A 15,612-nucleotide genomic window follows, 5' to 3' on the forward strand; every position below is an offset into this window, starting at 1 on the left:
GGGCAGTGTCTCTTTGGTTCACCTACTCTGAGCCAGGCTCAAAGCGGGAAGTCATCAATTTAGTGAATAAATTAACGAGCAAAGTGGGAGGTGGGGTGGGATCAGGCTTACCAGCCCTCAGACTAGAGGTTTGGTCTGTAAGTCCTGCTACTTATCCCAGTGACGGAGCAGCCAAGCTCAGCTCCTCTGTGCCGGGTGCCTTGGAATTCAAAGTAGCTCGTGTAGAAGCAGGAGGGACAATACTCCGAGAAATAAAGTAGCTTGAGATAAGTGGCTTGCTCGGGCCTCAGGCTCTGGCCACACAAACGAGGGAGTGATTGTCAGCGCTATCTGGGGTGTCAGGTGGGCCGGAGAGGTCGTGTGAAGGATAAGGTTCCAGATAGACCAGCCAGTCCTTCCAATACTCACTAAGCCTGTTCTGGACTGAAGGGATTTGGCTCTGAATAAAAGTCCACCTTCCTGCCCTCTTGAAGCTTACATTCCAGTCGGGAGACAAACACGAAAGCCAAGAGATAAGTAGGTAAGTAATGAAAGGTCAGAGAGAAGCTGTGAAGAAAAAGACAGCCGAATGAGAAGGGGAGAGAACAGCAAAATTCTCAGTAAAGTAAAGGAATGAGTGGTGGAGGAGAACAGCAATTGCAAAGGTCCTGAGGCAGGAATGTTCTAGGAAAGTTCAAGGATCAGCGGGAAGGCCAAGGTGACCAGAGAGGGGAAGAGGGCAGGGAATGAGGTCTGATCATGCAGGGACTTGTAGGCCATAGGAAGGCCTTTGTGACTGGTGAGCTGTGCAGAGTAAGGGGTTTGACTTGTGTTTTTAAAACGTGGCTCTAGCAGCTGCGTTGAGAAGCAGCAACAGAAGATTGAGGGCGGAAGCAGGGAGATGAGTTAGGCGGCTATTGCAGGATGCGGGCTTAGATGTGGTGACTTGGCCCAAGAGATTAAAGGCAGAGTTGGTGATAAGAGACCGAGGTCACTTCCGTCATTTCTTGAGGGTTGTGACCTCTTATTCCATAGCCTTCGGGGCTGATGAAGCTGGTTTCTGCTGCGGGGGTGGGGGCGGGTTTTGAAATTTCATGCTGAAGAGGATAGGGGGCCTCTGAAGGATTTAAAGCCAGGGAGGAACATCCTCAGGTTTGCATTTTGGAAAGTTCCCCCAAGATCACAATGGATGAACAGTTGGAGGAGGCAGACCAGAGGCTGCAAACAGAAGGTCTGAGCAGGGGTCCTGGTGGTGGGGCGGGGCAGCGGGGGCAGATCCCGGAGGTTTCTAATGGGCTCGTCCCGGACCCACACTGGTCCCAGAGCCTGGCCTGGGGCACCGTAAAGCCTGAGCTGACCCCCGGAGACAAGTCGATGTCAAGGGCAGTGAGGGTCAGAGGACGTTAGAATCTTGCCTACTTCCAAGATCACAGCTAGAGTTCATGTGTTTTTACTGGACATTTCCTAGAGCTGGGGTTTAAGCACAAGACTTTGGCTGAGGTTGGAAGGTGGGACCTGACAGATATGTCTTGTGTCACCTGGAGGTTTTTCTCACAGGAATTGGTCTTTGTCCTGAATTTGGGAACCAGATTCATCAACAGCTTCAAAAAAAGAAGAAAGACTGGTGCTTATAATAACACAGATAGGGACTTCCCCGGCAGTCCAGTGGTTAAGATTCCGAGCTTCCACTGCAGGGGACACGGGTTCGATCTCTAGTCGGGGAACTAAGATGCCGCATGCCACGCGGGGCGGCCAAAAGAAAAAAAAAATGCAGATAATAGAACACATGTCATATTTTTAACCTCTACCCGGCATGGTGTCCACCGGACATTACTGCGTTCCTGTTCCGAGAGACAGGGCAGAACTATTGTAACCTCCATCCCTGTTTATGCCTGGCCCTTGTTAGACGCCAGATGCATTATTAAAAAGGTGGTTGCTCTCAGAAAATGAGACACAGAGGTGAGAAAATTCATGGCAGAGCCCAGCCCTTCCGTGTCTCCCAGCTCCTGGTCCACTCTGCTCTGGGGTCCCAGAGAGTTAGGCACCCCTGACTAACCGCGCCCCGACCCCTGCAGAAGCGGTACCGCGCCGTGTATGACTACAGTGCCGCCGACGAGGACGAGGTCTCCTTCCAGGACGGGGACACCATCGTCAACGTGCAGCAGATCGACGACGGCTGGATGTACGGGACCGTGGAGCGCACCGGCGACACGGGGATGCTGCCGGCCAACTACGTGGAGGCCATCTGAGCCCGCCGGGCGCCGCCCGCCCCATCCGTCTTCAGTGCATTCCACAGCATCGCATCCGTCCTGGGCGTGACCTGTCCACCCTTTGGTGTCTCTGTTTTTTAAAATCTGCAACAGCTTGTTTATTCTCCCCCTCTTCCAGCTTCTTTTGCCAACCGAAGCCTTGTTCTGCCACTTTCGCGGCTCCTTCCTCTGGCAGGTTTTCCCCTTGACCAACTCCTTGATTTTCTCTCTGGATGGAACAGGTGTGGACCTTTCTGAGGGAAGCCGAGGCCCGTGGGGCTGGTCTGGGGGGGCGACCCGTCAGCTCCCAGGCCTCTGCCTTCTCTCTTTTCTTCCCCCTCAGCCCCTCCTGCCCACCTCCTCACACACCCAAACATTCCAGGCTGGGGTGAGCCCCAGACCCCCAGGACTCCCAGGGCGGCTGGGAGTTGCTTCACACACTCCCGGGAGTGGGACCCACCGCCCTTGCCCCTGGGATGGGGACAGGGGTGCTGCCGTCGTGCAGTGAGATGGGCTTTGCCTCTGCTTCTCAAAGATGGGGCTGCCAGCCCTCCAAGGGGCTCCCTCACCCTTCTCTCCCCAGCTCAAGGGCAACAGAGGAGGGTGAAGTTCCTGCTTTGGGATTCATTCTTCCCTCCGGAGACGGTTCCTTTTCACACTGTGATTTTGCTCAGCTGCCCACCCGAGCCTGGTGTGGGTGAGCAGCTCCCCAGGAAGCTCGGCTTGGGTCCGGTTCTCGCCTTTACTTTAGGGACAGCTGCAGGAAGGAGGGGAACGGGGTGTTCTCTCTGCAGCCCTTTTCCCTCACTCCCACCCCGGTCTCCAGGGTCCCTGGCTTGCCTCCTTGTGAAGGGTGCACCAGGGAAGCCTCGGGCCTCTCGCCCATGCAGCCCAGCCTCTCGCGAGATCTAGTTAGGCCGCTCCTCGCCGCGCCTCCTGGCAAGGTGTCTCCAGGCCTTCCATGGCCTCCCCGCTCCCCACTTCCCGCCCGACCCCAGGTGGACTGTGCGAAACCACAGGACCCTCTGTATCTCCAGGACTTTGTTGCAGGGGAAGGAGCGAGTGTCTGCAGGTGTCCGTGACAGGCGAGGGTGAGTGTGAGCGTGAGAGAAGCGGGCGGGGTGCGGGCTGTGTGTGCAGAGCTGTCCTCCCTGATATTTTCCTCAAAACCCACAGTGAGAGGGGCGGACGCTGGGGGAGAGAAATTCCTTATGTTTTCTTTGGAGTGAAAAATCCCTCCTTTTATCCCCGAATGGAGGAAGCCCACCCACCCCCTTTCCAATGTGCCAGGCGGAAGTAAGGGGGGGGGGTGCTTCGTGGGGGAGGGGTGGGGGGAAGGCTTTGTGGCCCCAGGCATATTCTCTCCCCCATCTCTGTGTCCTGGGCCGCAGAATAGGGGGCCAGGGGACCCTGTGTCACCCGCACTGTCTCCCCCACCACCCTGCCCAGGCTAGCTCCCCATTTACTTAAAGCCTTCTTGAAGCAGAGGGGAGGGTCCCAGGGCTACAAAACTGGAAGCACAGACCCAGGATGAGGAAGGGAAAGATGGTGCTATCTCCAAGTCCCTTCTCTTGCTCGTTGGTGGCTGTGACGACCCTTGCCTGGCTTTATTCATCTCTGGGCTTTCTTGTCACCCTTCTGGGTCACCCCTCCCATCTTCACCCCGAGTCCGCTGACTCAGGCGCCACAGGTTGACATCCTTGCATCCTTGTGCCCTGCAGGCATATTTAGCATCAAGTCCTCACTGCTTGTGAGTTGACTTGGGAATATTTACCCCAAATCAGAGGCTTGAGCCCCTGCCTGACCAATCCCTTTCCCCCTTGGCCAGAACCAAGGTGAAGGCAGGTGGAGTGTCTTATGTTGGGCCATTTGGGGGATGAGGGAGGCAGAGAGGGAACAATTTTGGGAGCCTTGAGGCAGGCGCTGGCCCATTTTGTTTCCTCTTGATCTCAAAGCACAATGTGGATTCTGGGACCAAAGGTCAGAGACACATCCTGTTGGAGAGCCTGCGGTTGGCAGGGTGGTGAGAGGGTGGGAGGAGGACCTGGGGGAGCAAGAAGTAGCCTCTTTTCACTCAGCTTAAATTTCCTTCCAAAACAAGGCAAGCCAGCCGCTGGAATCTTGCTGCCAGCCCTCTGCTCCTCCCATCCTAAAAATAGGGGACCTTTTCTTACACACCCCCAGAGAGAGGAGGGACTGTCACACTGGTGCTGAGGGACCCAGGGGCTGCTGGGAGTCCTTATTCCTTTCCAGAACCATCCATCCCTAGAAGAGCACAGAACCTGAGGGCTGGGCCAAGTCCTGGTCTTTTTTTACATTTCACAGGTTTTTTAGCTGATCTAATCCCAGGAAAGCAAAACTAGAATGTGAATATAACTTTAGTGGACCAATAATGAAATGCAAGAAGCCCAATGGTGAGAAAAGTGAATTCTCTCAATATTGCTTCCTGTTTTCTTTCTCATGTCCCTCCAGGGAAAATTGTTGCTTAATTTCCGCCTTTTCCCCCTCACATATGCACTTCTGGGCCTTTTTTTTTTTTAATAGCTGGAAAAAAAAAATACCACCCCACAGACCTGTATTTAAAAAGAAACAGAAATGACCATGTGAAATTTGCCTCTGTCCAAACATTTCATCCGTGTGTGTGTGTGTGTGTGTGTGTGTGTGTGTGAGTGAGTGTGAAGCCGTCGTTCATCTTTTTATATGGGGTGGTTGTCTTTCCTTGGTCTGTTTTGGTCCCCTCCCTCGTGGGCTTGTGCTTGGGATCAAATCTTTCTGGGCTGTTATGATTTTGAACATTTGACTTGGACCACAAGTGACTCTTTCTCCTGGTGACTCAAATAAAAGTATAATTTTTACCTGCAGACTTGGTTATCTCTCTGGCTCTGAGGTGCTGCTGTGTCTGTGTGTCCCGTCTGCTTGGGGGGGCATTGGCCCATCACCCTCCTGGGAGCTCTGCTGCCCTTCAGGGGGAGAATGACCAGCCTGGAAGCTGTCACCCTGGGAGGAAGGGAGCAGTGGTGTGTCTGCTCTGATGGGGGCCTGGGCACCTACTTCCTCCTTGTGGAGAACTCCTCACCGGCTAGCCCCTGGCTACATCCCTCTGCCCAGCTTGGTGACACTCCCAGAAGTTTCTTTGAGCTCCCATATTCTCGTCTTAACTGTCTTACTTCCTTTGTTCCGCACCTGTCTCCCCACTAGCCAGTGCACTGTCAGGGCAGGTAATGGGGCTAATGCATCTTTCCAACCCCGCTGCCTGCCCAGGGCTGGGCACATAGCTGCTCAGCAAATGTTTGCTGAATTATTGAATGAGCTCAGCTTGGAGGTGGGGGCAATTTTGCCTCTGCCTGACACAAAGGAGGAACTCAGCACGTGTTTGAGGAATGAAATGACAGATGGCCTGGGACAGTCTGCAGTGGGATGACATGGGTGAAGCTGTCCACAAGGTGCTCTGGCAACCCGAAGCAGGACTCATGATGTCTGATGAATGGATCTTAAACACACATTTTTTCCCTTTGACATTATTACCAGCTCTGTGAGAGAAGTAGTTACTGTGATGTCCATCTTACAGATGGGGTTCACTGAAGCCCAGAAATGCAGAAATGTTTGGTGGGAGTCACACAGCTGGTGGCAGGGCTGGAGGTGTTAGGACCCCAGTGTGATGCTCCCAGCCTCCCGCTATGACCTTGCCACATGCCCTTTGCCCCTCTCCCGGCAGTATCTCCCTTGCTCCATTCTTTGCTCCAGGTGACCTGGGTCTGACCTCTGACCAGGCACGGCAGCCAGCTTCCCCTCTTCTGCAGGGTTGGGAAAGGGACAGTGGTAGAGAAGGAATCCAGATCCTTCAGCCCCAGCGCGGGCCCACCAGTCAGGCTTTGTGGAGAGGAGCATTGCCCACTCGGGCTCAGAATTAAGGCTTTCCCTGGCTTCCGGATAGCAGCAGGCTGGAGAGGAAAGGCCTTTCCCCAGAGTAAGCCTTTGTAATTAGGGGATGAGGCGGCTGCCAGGCTGCAGCGGTGTAGTGAGTGGTGAGGCAGTACTGGGTAGGATAATTAAAGTCAGTACTGACACCTGCTCCCCTTCCGAAGGCGCAGGCTGCCTAATATTGCCCCAATAGCGGGGAATGAGTTGGCAACTCTTGCCTCCGTTGGCCTGCACCCTGTTGTCTGTGGAGCCTCTTCTTCCCAGAAGCTTCAATCACCTCCAGAGTGATTTCAGGGCTGGTCTGCTTGGGAGGGAACCAGCGCCAAGTCTCCACTCCCTAACAGCTCTGTTCCCTGCCCGCTGGAACCCATGCGGGGCGTTTCTGAACCCCCTTCTAGAAATGGCCTAAGTTCCTGAGGCTTAGCACGATGAAGGGGTTGCTAATGCCCTCGTCCTGGGTCCTTCAAAAGAACTAGCTGGGGTGGAGCCAAGGACACTAGGCCTCAGAGGTGACACAGGGAGGTTTTGTTTTGTTTTTTTTTTTAGTAGGAAATAAGACAAAAGGCATAAAAATTACATAAGACATAACTGACTACCCGCCACCCAGCTTAAACTATAAAACACCAATTCTCCTTTCCCCTCAGAAGAAGCCACTTGAAGAATAGGAAAAAGAATATATATATATGTATAACTGAGTCACATTGCTGTACAGCAGAAATTAACACAACATAGTGAATCAACTATACTTCAATTAAAAAAAAGTCACTTGAGTTGCATTTCTAGACACCTACTGCAGAGGGATGGGCCTAACCGAGAGTTCTTTAGTGCCCTCTCTGGGTATAACACTGCAATGAGTTCTGAAGAGGTTATAAGAGGGACAAGGATGTGGGAAATGACCACGAAGAGATAAGGAATCAATGGAGGAGAGACCTCTGGGGCTCACACTGTAATCGGAGGGATCTGAGCAACACGCATCGCAAACTGAGAAGTGCAGGTGGGGCTGAGGGGGCATTTCAGACTAACAGGGTGGGCCAGTCTGGAGCGAGAGAAGAACGTGGACTCCGGAGTGGACAAGCCTAGTTTTGAATCTTGGTCTCTACCCTTTCCAGTGAAACATTAGGCAAGTTCCTGACCATCTCTGAGCCTCATCTATAAAAGACTTGTAGGGAGGTTGAAATTACACCACGTGTGCAGTATCTGACACAGTATAGAAATCCCATAAGTGTTAGCTCCATCCCCAGACATGTCATCTGAGACTCACATGAGAACTTCATCCATGTCCCTCCATAACGTGACTTTACAATGTGCCAGTGGCCCACCCAGCTCCCAACCATTATTTTCTGAGCTTATTTGCCAAGGATGATGGGAGGGAAAAAGGAGAAGAAAGGCACTCAGGAGTATTCATTCCTTGGGCACCTGGACACAGATCAGATCTCTTCCTACTTCCATAACATTCAGACTCCATTTAGATACAAAGGGGTAGGATTGGGTTCCTGGGGAGAAATTGAGCCTCTTCACTTCTGCCTGGTCGAAATCGAGCAGTTCCTTGGTTACCCGCTCCCGGGCTTTGTGATTGGTTGGCTGTGGGGTGAGGGGGGAGAGTAAGCTGCTGATGGAGATGCAGCATCCCTTAGTCTCAGGCCCTGGGAGGGGGAGGGGAAAGGAGGGCTGAGCAGTGGAGGGAAGAGGGAGCCATTTCTCTCCACTGACTGCAACCTCCGTGCTCACAGCTCACATTTCCCCGGGACCCAGAGGCCTCCTCGGCCAAGGACTCCACAATGCTGGATATTTTCATCCTGATGTTCTTTGCCATCATAGGTCTGGTCATTCTGTCCTACATTATCTATCTGCTCTAGGGGCCCGCAGCGGCGGCGTGGAGCCTACAGCTCAGGGGGGAAGGATGAAGCTGACTGGCCGAGCATCCTGCTTGCTGACGCACCGGTGGATTTTTGCTTCTGGCCATTATTCCGGGTATTGATTCAAAAACAAAATTACAAGAGATCTTGTTTTCCTATTTTTTTCTCAGGTGCACTGATGTAGCATTTCCCAGACCACTCTGAAAAGAATAAGAAATGCCAACTTCTTTCTTTGAGACCTAGTTTAAAGTAACAATTTTAAAAATGAAAAGTAAAGCCCACAATGTGAAGGATTCTTAAGTAGAATGTGTTGGGAGTGGTGTGCATGGTGGGAGAGACTATATTTCCTAGTTTTTTCTTCAAGTTAGGTGCTCAAACTCCAATTTGTCCATTTTCTCCTGGTAATTAAAGGTAAAAAACATCTTTATATGTCAGCAGGGTGGCTTACAATTATGCTTGCATAAATTAATTAACTAGTGACTCATTCTAACTTGAGGATGATATAGCAAATCAAATTTACTTGGGAGTGGGGTTTTGCGGGAGATGTCAATTCTTTCCCAACTGTGGGGCTTGGCGGAGTGGCGAGAACTCCTAATTCTTGTCTTAGTCCATGACCAGTATCGGAAGCTGATACCTTTGCTGCTATTCCCATCTGAGCCTTGCTGTTTCTGGGTTTCCCACAGCTCCTGGACTCAAGTCCAACAAGAAGCCTCTCATCAACAGCAGTCCTGCTGCCCAGCAGACTTCTTCCAGAGCCTTCCGGATATGGTTAACCCCTGTCAAGCAAGGGGCTTTTTGAGCTCAGAGGCAGAGGCACTCAGCTGGGACATCAGGAATTCATGGGCATGGCTGTCAGCTGCTGCGTGCGTTTGAGCTGTAGACAGAGGTGTTGAGAACACAGAGAGCTGAAATGTAGACTCATTAAAGTTACTATGGAGAACTGCTCAAAAATTTATTTGATAGCCTTTCCTTAGGTCTAAATGCAACTGCATATTATGCTAAAGTATGTTCTTTCCTTTCTCACATGAGGGGGTTCCCTTGTAGGTCCAAGAGCATGTTGTCTGTCTTCATCTATGAAGTAGTCACTTTATCACTGTCTTTAGAGATTGCACAATCTGGGGTTGTGTGATTTCCCATGTCTCACTCTCTAGAAGGAAGTTGTCATTTGAGTTTTTAAGATTTATCATATGTTCCCCACTCCATACCCCTTGTGCTCCAGCTTCTCATTTAAAGAAAGAAACAGTTATATAGTCCTCATTCTTTCTGAATAGCTGAATTATAAATTATTGAAATAAGATGGCTACACTTATCTTCCTAGTTATTTGGGAAAAATCTCTCTCTTACCCTCAAATAAATGTTTTTTATATGGTCATATGTTCCTTTTCTTAAAAGCAAAACAAAACAAAAAACTTTCAACATATTTCTCTCTCCAAGTAGGTTGAAGAAACCATATATTTGAGGGTCCAGAGTAGACTTGGGCCCCAAATCTGTGGTATCTATTCCTTTGAAAAGTCTGTCTTGATTGTTCTACATTGATTTTTATTTCTAGCTTAAAAATAAAGATTAACTTAATAGTTTTTATTTATAACATTGTGTGCAATTTCCATGTTTTAAAAAGAAAGAAAATTGAGGCAGTATATGTCAAACTTAAGATGGAAAACTTTCATTTTAAAATACTGGCCAAGAAAAAATACTGTTCTAGGAGCTTGTCTAGGCAACAAATTATGTGGCCTTCAATAAGTGATTTAACATTCAGGGCTTCAGTTTATTCTGACAAATGTAATGGTTGGACTAGAAAATTGTTAATGTCTCTTTCCATTTCAAAATTCTATAATTCTAGGATGAAAACTACATCTTTGAAAACAGAATTCCCAGGAACAAACTCTTTAACAGTTTACCAGTAGTCCCCTTTTCTGCTCTCCCCAAATGACACTGTATAATGAAAACTCAACTTCAAAGTCTTTTTGGGTACCAACCGCCACATTGTGAGGAGAAAATGAAAATATTTATTTACCCCAAACATATATCAGTGATCATTTGTCTAAGCTGCTTAGGGAATATTAACAAGTACAATACTACATGGTGGTATATAACAAAAAGGGGTAATCTGACAGATACACTAATGCAAGAAGCATGGCTCTGAACATTAATACATTCAGGGATGATCTTCTGTTTTCTGTGGAGTCCGTGATGTAACAGTTCCCACTGAAACAGTCCTCTTAACTCTTTGGTATAACTTGTGTTTCAAACTAAAATTTTGTACTTCAGGTCAAGAGAGCAGCTCTATGTCCTTACCTAGGTAATTAGGGCAAGTGTCAGTATTTTGGAGGGATCCAAGTTACACAGTTAATTATGGTGGTGTAGATCTTTGTGGTATAGTCTCTAACCGAGCTCCCTCTGAAGTCTTTTATGAGGTCAAGGCTCTTCAGTCTGTATCCATACAAAGTTGAAACAACTAATCAATTCAGTGAAAACAATCAGCCAATTTCAGTTATCCACCAGTGATATGTACCACTGGTACTGGGCACAATATAAAGACAGATACCCTTATTTTCAATTACTTGTGAAATATTATGGTTTTAAAAAATAAAGTTACATTTTGGAAGAAACTTTATGACTTTGTACCTCTATCCATGCTATAATATGCCAGTTTATTTTTAATTTTTTTTAATATTTATTTATTTGGCTGCATTGGGTCTTAGCTGCGGCATGCAGGATCTCTTTTTTTTTTTTTAGTTGTGGCGTGCGGAATCTTTTAGTTGCTTTTATGGGATCTTTTGGTTGCGGAATGTAGGATCTTTAGTTGTGGTACGTGGGATCTAGCTCCCCGACCAGGGAACCCAGACCCCCTGCGTTGGGAGCATGGGGGTCTTAGCCACTGGACCACCAGGGAAGTCCCAATATGCCAGTTTATAACAGAGTTTTACTGGGTTCATTTCGATAAAATTTTCTAAATTTCACATTTAAACTATTTGTGTATTGCCATCACACAATATCAATATTTGTATCAATATTATAGTTTTGTGTAAATTTTATAAATCTGTGTCATAGGGCAATCATGTCCTATAAAAATGAGGATTGTACTTGGCCCACATCAATGTAGTAAAAACATCTCTAAATAATTGCAGATTACTTAGAAAAAAATTAATGTGGCATAATGCTAAGAATCATTATATTAATACCTGCTTTCTTGGTTAAAAAAAATAAGGGGTTTGGGTGGAAAAAGGATTTTTTTTTTTTTTTTTTGCGTTATGCGGGCCTCTCACAGTTGTGGCCTCTCCCATTGCGGAGCACAGGCTCCGGACGTGCAGGCTTAGCGGCCCAGCAGCTCCACATGTGGGATCCTCCCGGACTGGGGCACGAACCCGTGTCCCCTGCATCGGCAGGCAGACTCTCAACCACTGCGTCACCAGGGAAGCCCCAAGGATGTATTTTATGTTAGGAGAAAAAGAATATATTTTGGGAAACAGTTAAATAATGGGAAGATAAATGTTACTAAGTTGGAGCCACCTAAAACTCATTGTTTGGGTACTTTATATGGAATCAAATCCAAACTTTGAGTTTGAAACTTGGCATGACGTGATTTATTAAATTTCCGAAAATTTCTTTTCTTTTAAAAGGCTTAAAATTAGCATTGTTCAAACTTCAAAATCCCTTAACAGTATCATTTTAATTTTAAATTATTAAAAAATAATGCAAATGTCCCTTAATAAAGGACTTAAACATAGTTGAAGTGGGAAAATTGTCTTTGTAAATTACATGCTTTGGCTTTATCACAGACCAAATGCTTACTAAGCCCAGAACGGCTTCTTCTAAGTTAGTTTTGCTTCCATCTATTTTAAGTAAAAATAAAAGCAAAGTCATATATAAAGGGGGAAACAGAAAAAATCACTGACACAACTTCCATTATAAACTAAAAAAAAAATCTGCTAAGGCAGACATTTTTTAGAAATATTTAAGAACTCTGTTCATAGAACTACACTGTAAGATCTTGTAGTCATGGGAAATTGCAGGTAATCCACAATACTTAATCACATATTTTGTTTTTTGAAACTGGTGTTAAACTATGACAATTGTAGTATATTAGCAGCAATCGGAATATTAATTGCTTGGGAGTTTGGTCTCTGAATTAAATAACAGAATAGTATAGAATACTGTTCTGCTTATAGATTTATTGTTCAATTTAACAGTTGTTGCTAGTAAATGAAATTATTTATTTATACACTAAAATATTAAGCATAAAAATATACATAAATATATAGCTAATTGAAACATTATTTTGTATTAAGACATTTAGTTTTTTGATCATGGTAGGGCTATAATTAACAGCTTAAATAAAAATAAGTTCTTCCACAAGAAATAATTTAAAGGAATTACATAGCAAATATTTTATAATAACTATAAATGGAGTATAACCTTTAAAAATTGTGAATCTGTAATTTATATAATATTATACATCAACTATACTTCAATTTTAAACATTTAATTTTTAAAAATACAAAAAAATTTAAAAGAATTACATGCTCAATGATTTGCATCATGACAAGCTCTGAACAAGTTAGCAATGTTTCCAATTTTAATTTTATTTTATTAATATGAATAAATAACAAATAAAATTAGCAAATATTTTAAATATTTAGGTATCAAAGACAGTTCACCAGAAATACAATTCTTTAAAAATAACAATGAATACTTTTCAGTTTTGTGCACCTTTAAGAAAGCAGTGATCTTAGAATTGTACAATTATTAATTTTTAAAAATTTAAAAGCCTTTCAAGGGCTAACTTAAGTTTTTGTTTTTAAGTCTAGTTACTTGAGGAATTTTCTGGAGTTGTATTTGCTTTCTTGATGAAAAAATATATATGTTCTTAGTCCTTTGGCATTTTTTTTTTTTTAACCTAGAGAAGACTGTCCAATACAGCTGTCTTTCAGGTCATCTTTCCTACCTTAGTGATGTCTCAATAAGCCAAGGAGCATATTTCCATCGCCTGATTTCTTACAGGTTTCAGAGCTACCTGCTAGTGGAATTGGTAAAGAAGTCACATTGCTAGTAAGGTGTCCAATAACCAAAGAGGTTTTTGTGGTAGCCTTGTGTTCTTACCCTTCACAATATTTATTGACATGAAAATCTGTAATCATATAATTGAGTACTATTCACTTAAAGGGGTTAACTCTTGAGGAATCATCACACAAAGAGGCTCACGTTTGCTTTTTACTGATATAAGGTGGTTCTTCCGTTGCACTTTTTTGATGGATTCCTCATGCTTGCTCTAATCTGCAAAGGTGAATAATTATCCTGGCAATAAAATCTTTGTTATTAACAGAAGAACTGGAAGCACCAACTAAGCCATGAAGGGATGGATAAAAGTGAAATAAGGTGCCTATTGTTAATGCTATGGGAAGCGGGCCTGATAAACAACTGCTTGAGCCTCCTGAATGCTTGAATGGCTTCCCAAGTACAGTAATGTACTGCCTGCATCATGAAGATGATATAGTTGAGGGGTCAGCAGGGCATGAGAAGGAATTATCCAAAAAAGTATTAACGATACACATTCTGTAGTTTCATAAGGTATAGAGTATTTATCACAATATATAAACTTCAGTTTCTAAGGCGTGTCATTAGATTGTTATTAGTGCTGTTGTGGTGTGGTGTGTGTATTTCGAAACAATAGTAAAAATAAATATTATGATGTGCTGTTGAGCTTGCTTCTAGTGGAAGTAAAAATCATCCTACAAATCAAGGTCAAAAGAGACTGATGATATCATTATCAAAAGGGGAGAAAAGCTAGAAGCTCAGGTTAATCTCCTAGTTTAGAAAGACGTACAGGTGAGATAAATTATCTGACCTGTTGGTAGTTTACATCGTTATTTTATGACTGTTCTAGAATGAATTAGAAGTGGACAGTCTCCCAGTGTTTTTAGCCTATTTATTTTGCAAACGCTCCCTTTTTTGTGGCAATATGACTGCCTCTACCATCACTTAAACATCAATACTAATGATAGTATATACTTGTGCAAGTTAATTTCCCACCTTAAAAATTGATTCACACTTTGTTCCTGATGACAAATGTATTCAGCAAAAAACTGCCAAACTGAGGAAACTTCCAATTTGGTCTCCAAGGTTATTTTATCTATTAATAATTGAATGAAGAATTTGTCAGTTTAGTTTTTAGTGGTAGCAAGATGATATCATTTATCTACTGTACCCAAAGAATGAATCAGATTTTCTTATGTTCCAAATTTCTGGGGAGGGTGAGATAATAATCTCACAATTATTAAGAATAATGAAATAAGGCGAGTTTTAAAAAAATTTACAGCAGCAGTCATGTCAATTGAAGTGTGTGATGTGATTCACAATCCAGATAATCAATCCAGATAATCAATGTTTTAAATCAATGTTTTAAATTTAAACCATGCTTCTTTTGTAAACCTGCTGAAAATAACTGGTGTGGAGACTTGGGTAGTTCAAGGTTCAAGGAGATTTCACAATGCCAAATTTCTTTCTCTAAGGGAATGAAACTTAACATTTATTTAGCAAAATATTTTAAATATTCACTATTTATATGAAAATTTTTACTTCTTTCCTTTATTTTTCTATTCTCCCCCATATAATATTCTCAATTTGGAGTCACCAGTGTTTTGACAAAGAAATGGATTAGGCTTTCCAAAGCACATATGGAAAAAAGGTGAAAGAGGGAAAAGAAAAAGCTAATTAAAGTGTTATTTTTGTATTCTGGTATCTGCCAACTTTTAATCTTTATAATTTAGTTGTGGGTGAATCCTTAAATTGAAAAGAAGAAAATGAAACTAGGATAAAAGCAAGAATTTTGTACATAAATATGTAAATACTAAACTCTGGAGAAAAAATTCCTGCCACTGATGGAATTACAGTTGGACAATCCATCAAAGAAAGACAGTTAATTTCTGACCCTCCAAAAATAGAGGTAAGTCCTTTTGCTAGTAAAATATAGTAAAACCTTGTTATTACAATTCATATCTTCTCCATAATTTTTACTCTTTCTCAATCCTATTAAGGTGTGTCATTAGATTGTTATTAGTGGAAGTAAAAATCATCTTTTTGCCAAACTTGAGAATTTCCCACAATTTGTACCCTACTCCTGTGGGTAATTTCTATATCTTCTAGTTCTTCTTCCCTTCCTCAATTACAGAGGTGAGTTAAGTCAAGGGCTTAGGAAAACAAAAAGTCAGCCTCTGAGAAGTCCAGTGGGAAGGGGTGTGTCTTCAGCAGAAGTAAAGTGATTAAACCCAAGGAGAAGAAAATAGGAGATCCAGGAGGGCTCCAGCATTATTTCAGCTTGTTAGGCACTATTTTTTCTATTTTAATAGTAAGAGTGGCAGTGGCAGAAGCTAGTCAAACTGAAATAGTCCTGGAGCTTCTTGGAATCCATTTACTTGAAGGAAGATAAACCCCATTCTCTCATGGGCTGCTCGAACCATCCGTGCTTTCAGTTTCCTTCAAGTCCTATTTTTTAGGATAGGGAGAAAAGCTTTAGGAGCAGAATAGCTACTTTCTTTCATTTTATATTTCTCCTTACTTGCAACATTTTACTCTAATCCCCAGGAAAGAATAAAAGATGATTTGATTGT

The 15,612-nt window shown here is 44.2% G+C and overlaps 1 protein-coding gene across 1 annotated transcript in view; it reads left to right on the top strand.

The window, feature by feature from the left end:
- Window positions 1-2,353, top strand: part of LASP1 (LIM and SH3 protein 1) — a 37,336-nt gene extending 34,983 nt beyond the window's left edge. Inside the window, exon 7 of the mRNA XM_060135792.1 lies at window positions 2,055-2,353. Within this exon, the coding sequence (XP_059991775.1) occupies window positions 2,055-2,228 (174 nt within the window). The 3' untranslated portion in view covers window positions 2,229-2,353. The remainder of the gene's footprint in view (window positions 1-2,054) is intronic.
- Window positions 2,354-15,612: the final 13,259 nt, after the last annotated feature.

This window comes from Lagenorhynchus albirostris, chromosome 20 (genome assembly GCF_949774975.1).
Source record: "Lagenorhynchus albirostris chromosome 20, mLagAlb1.1, whole genome shotgun sequence".
Classification (NCBI taxonomy): Eukaryota; Metazoa; Chordata; class Mammalia; order Artiodactyla; family Delphinidae; genus Lagenorhynchus; species Lagenorhynchus albirostris.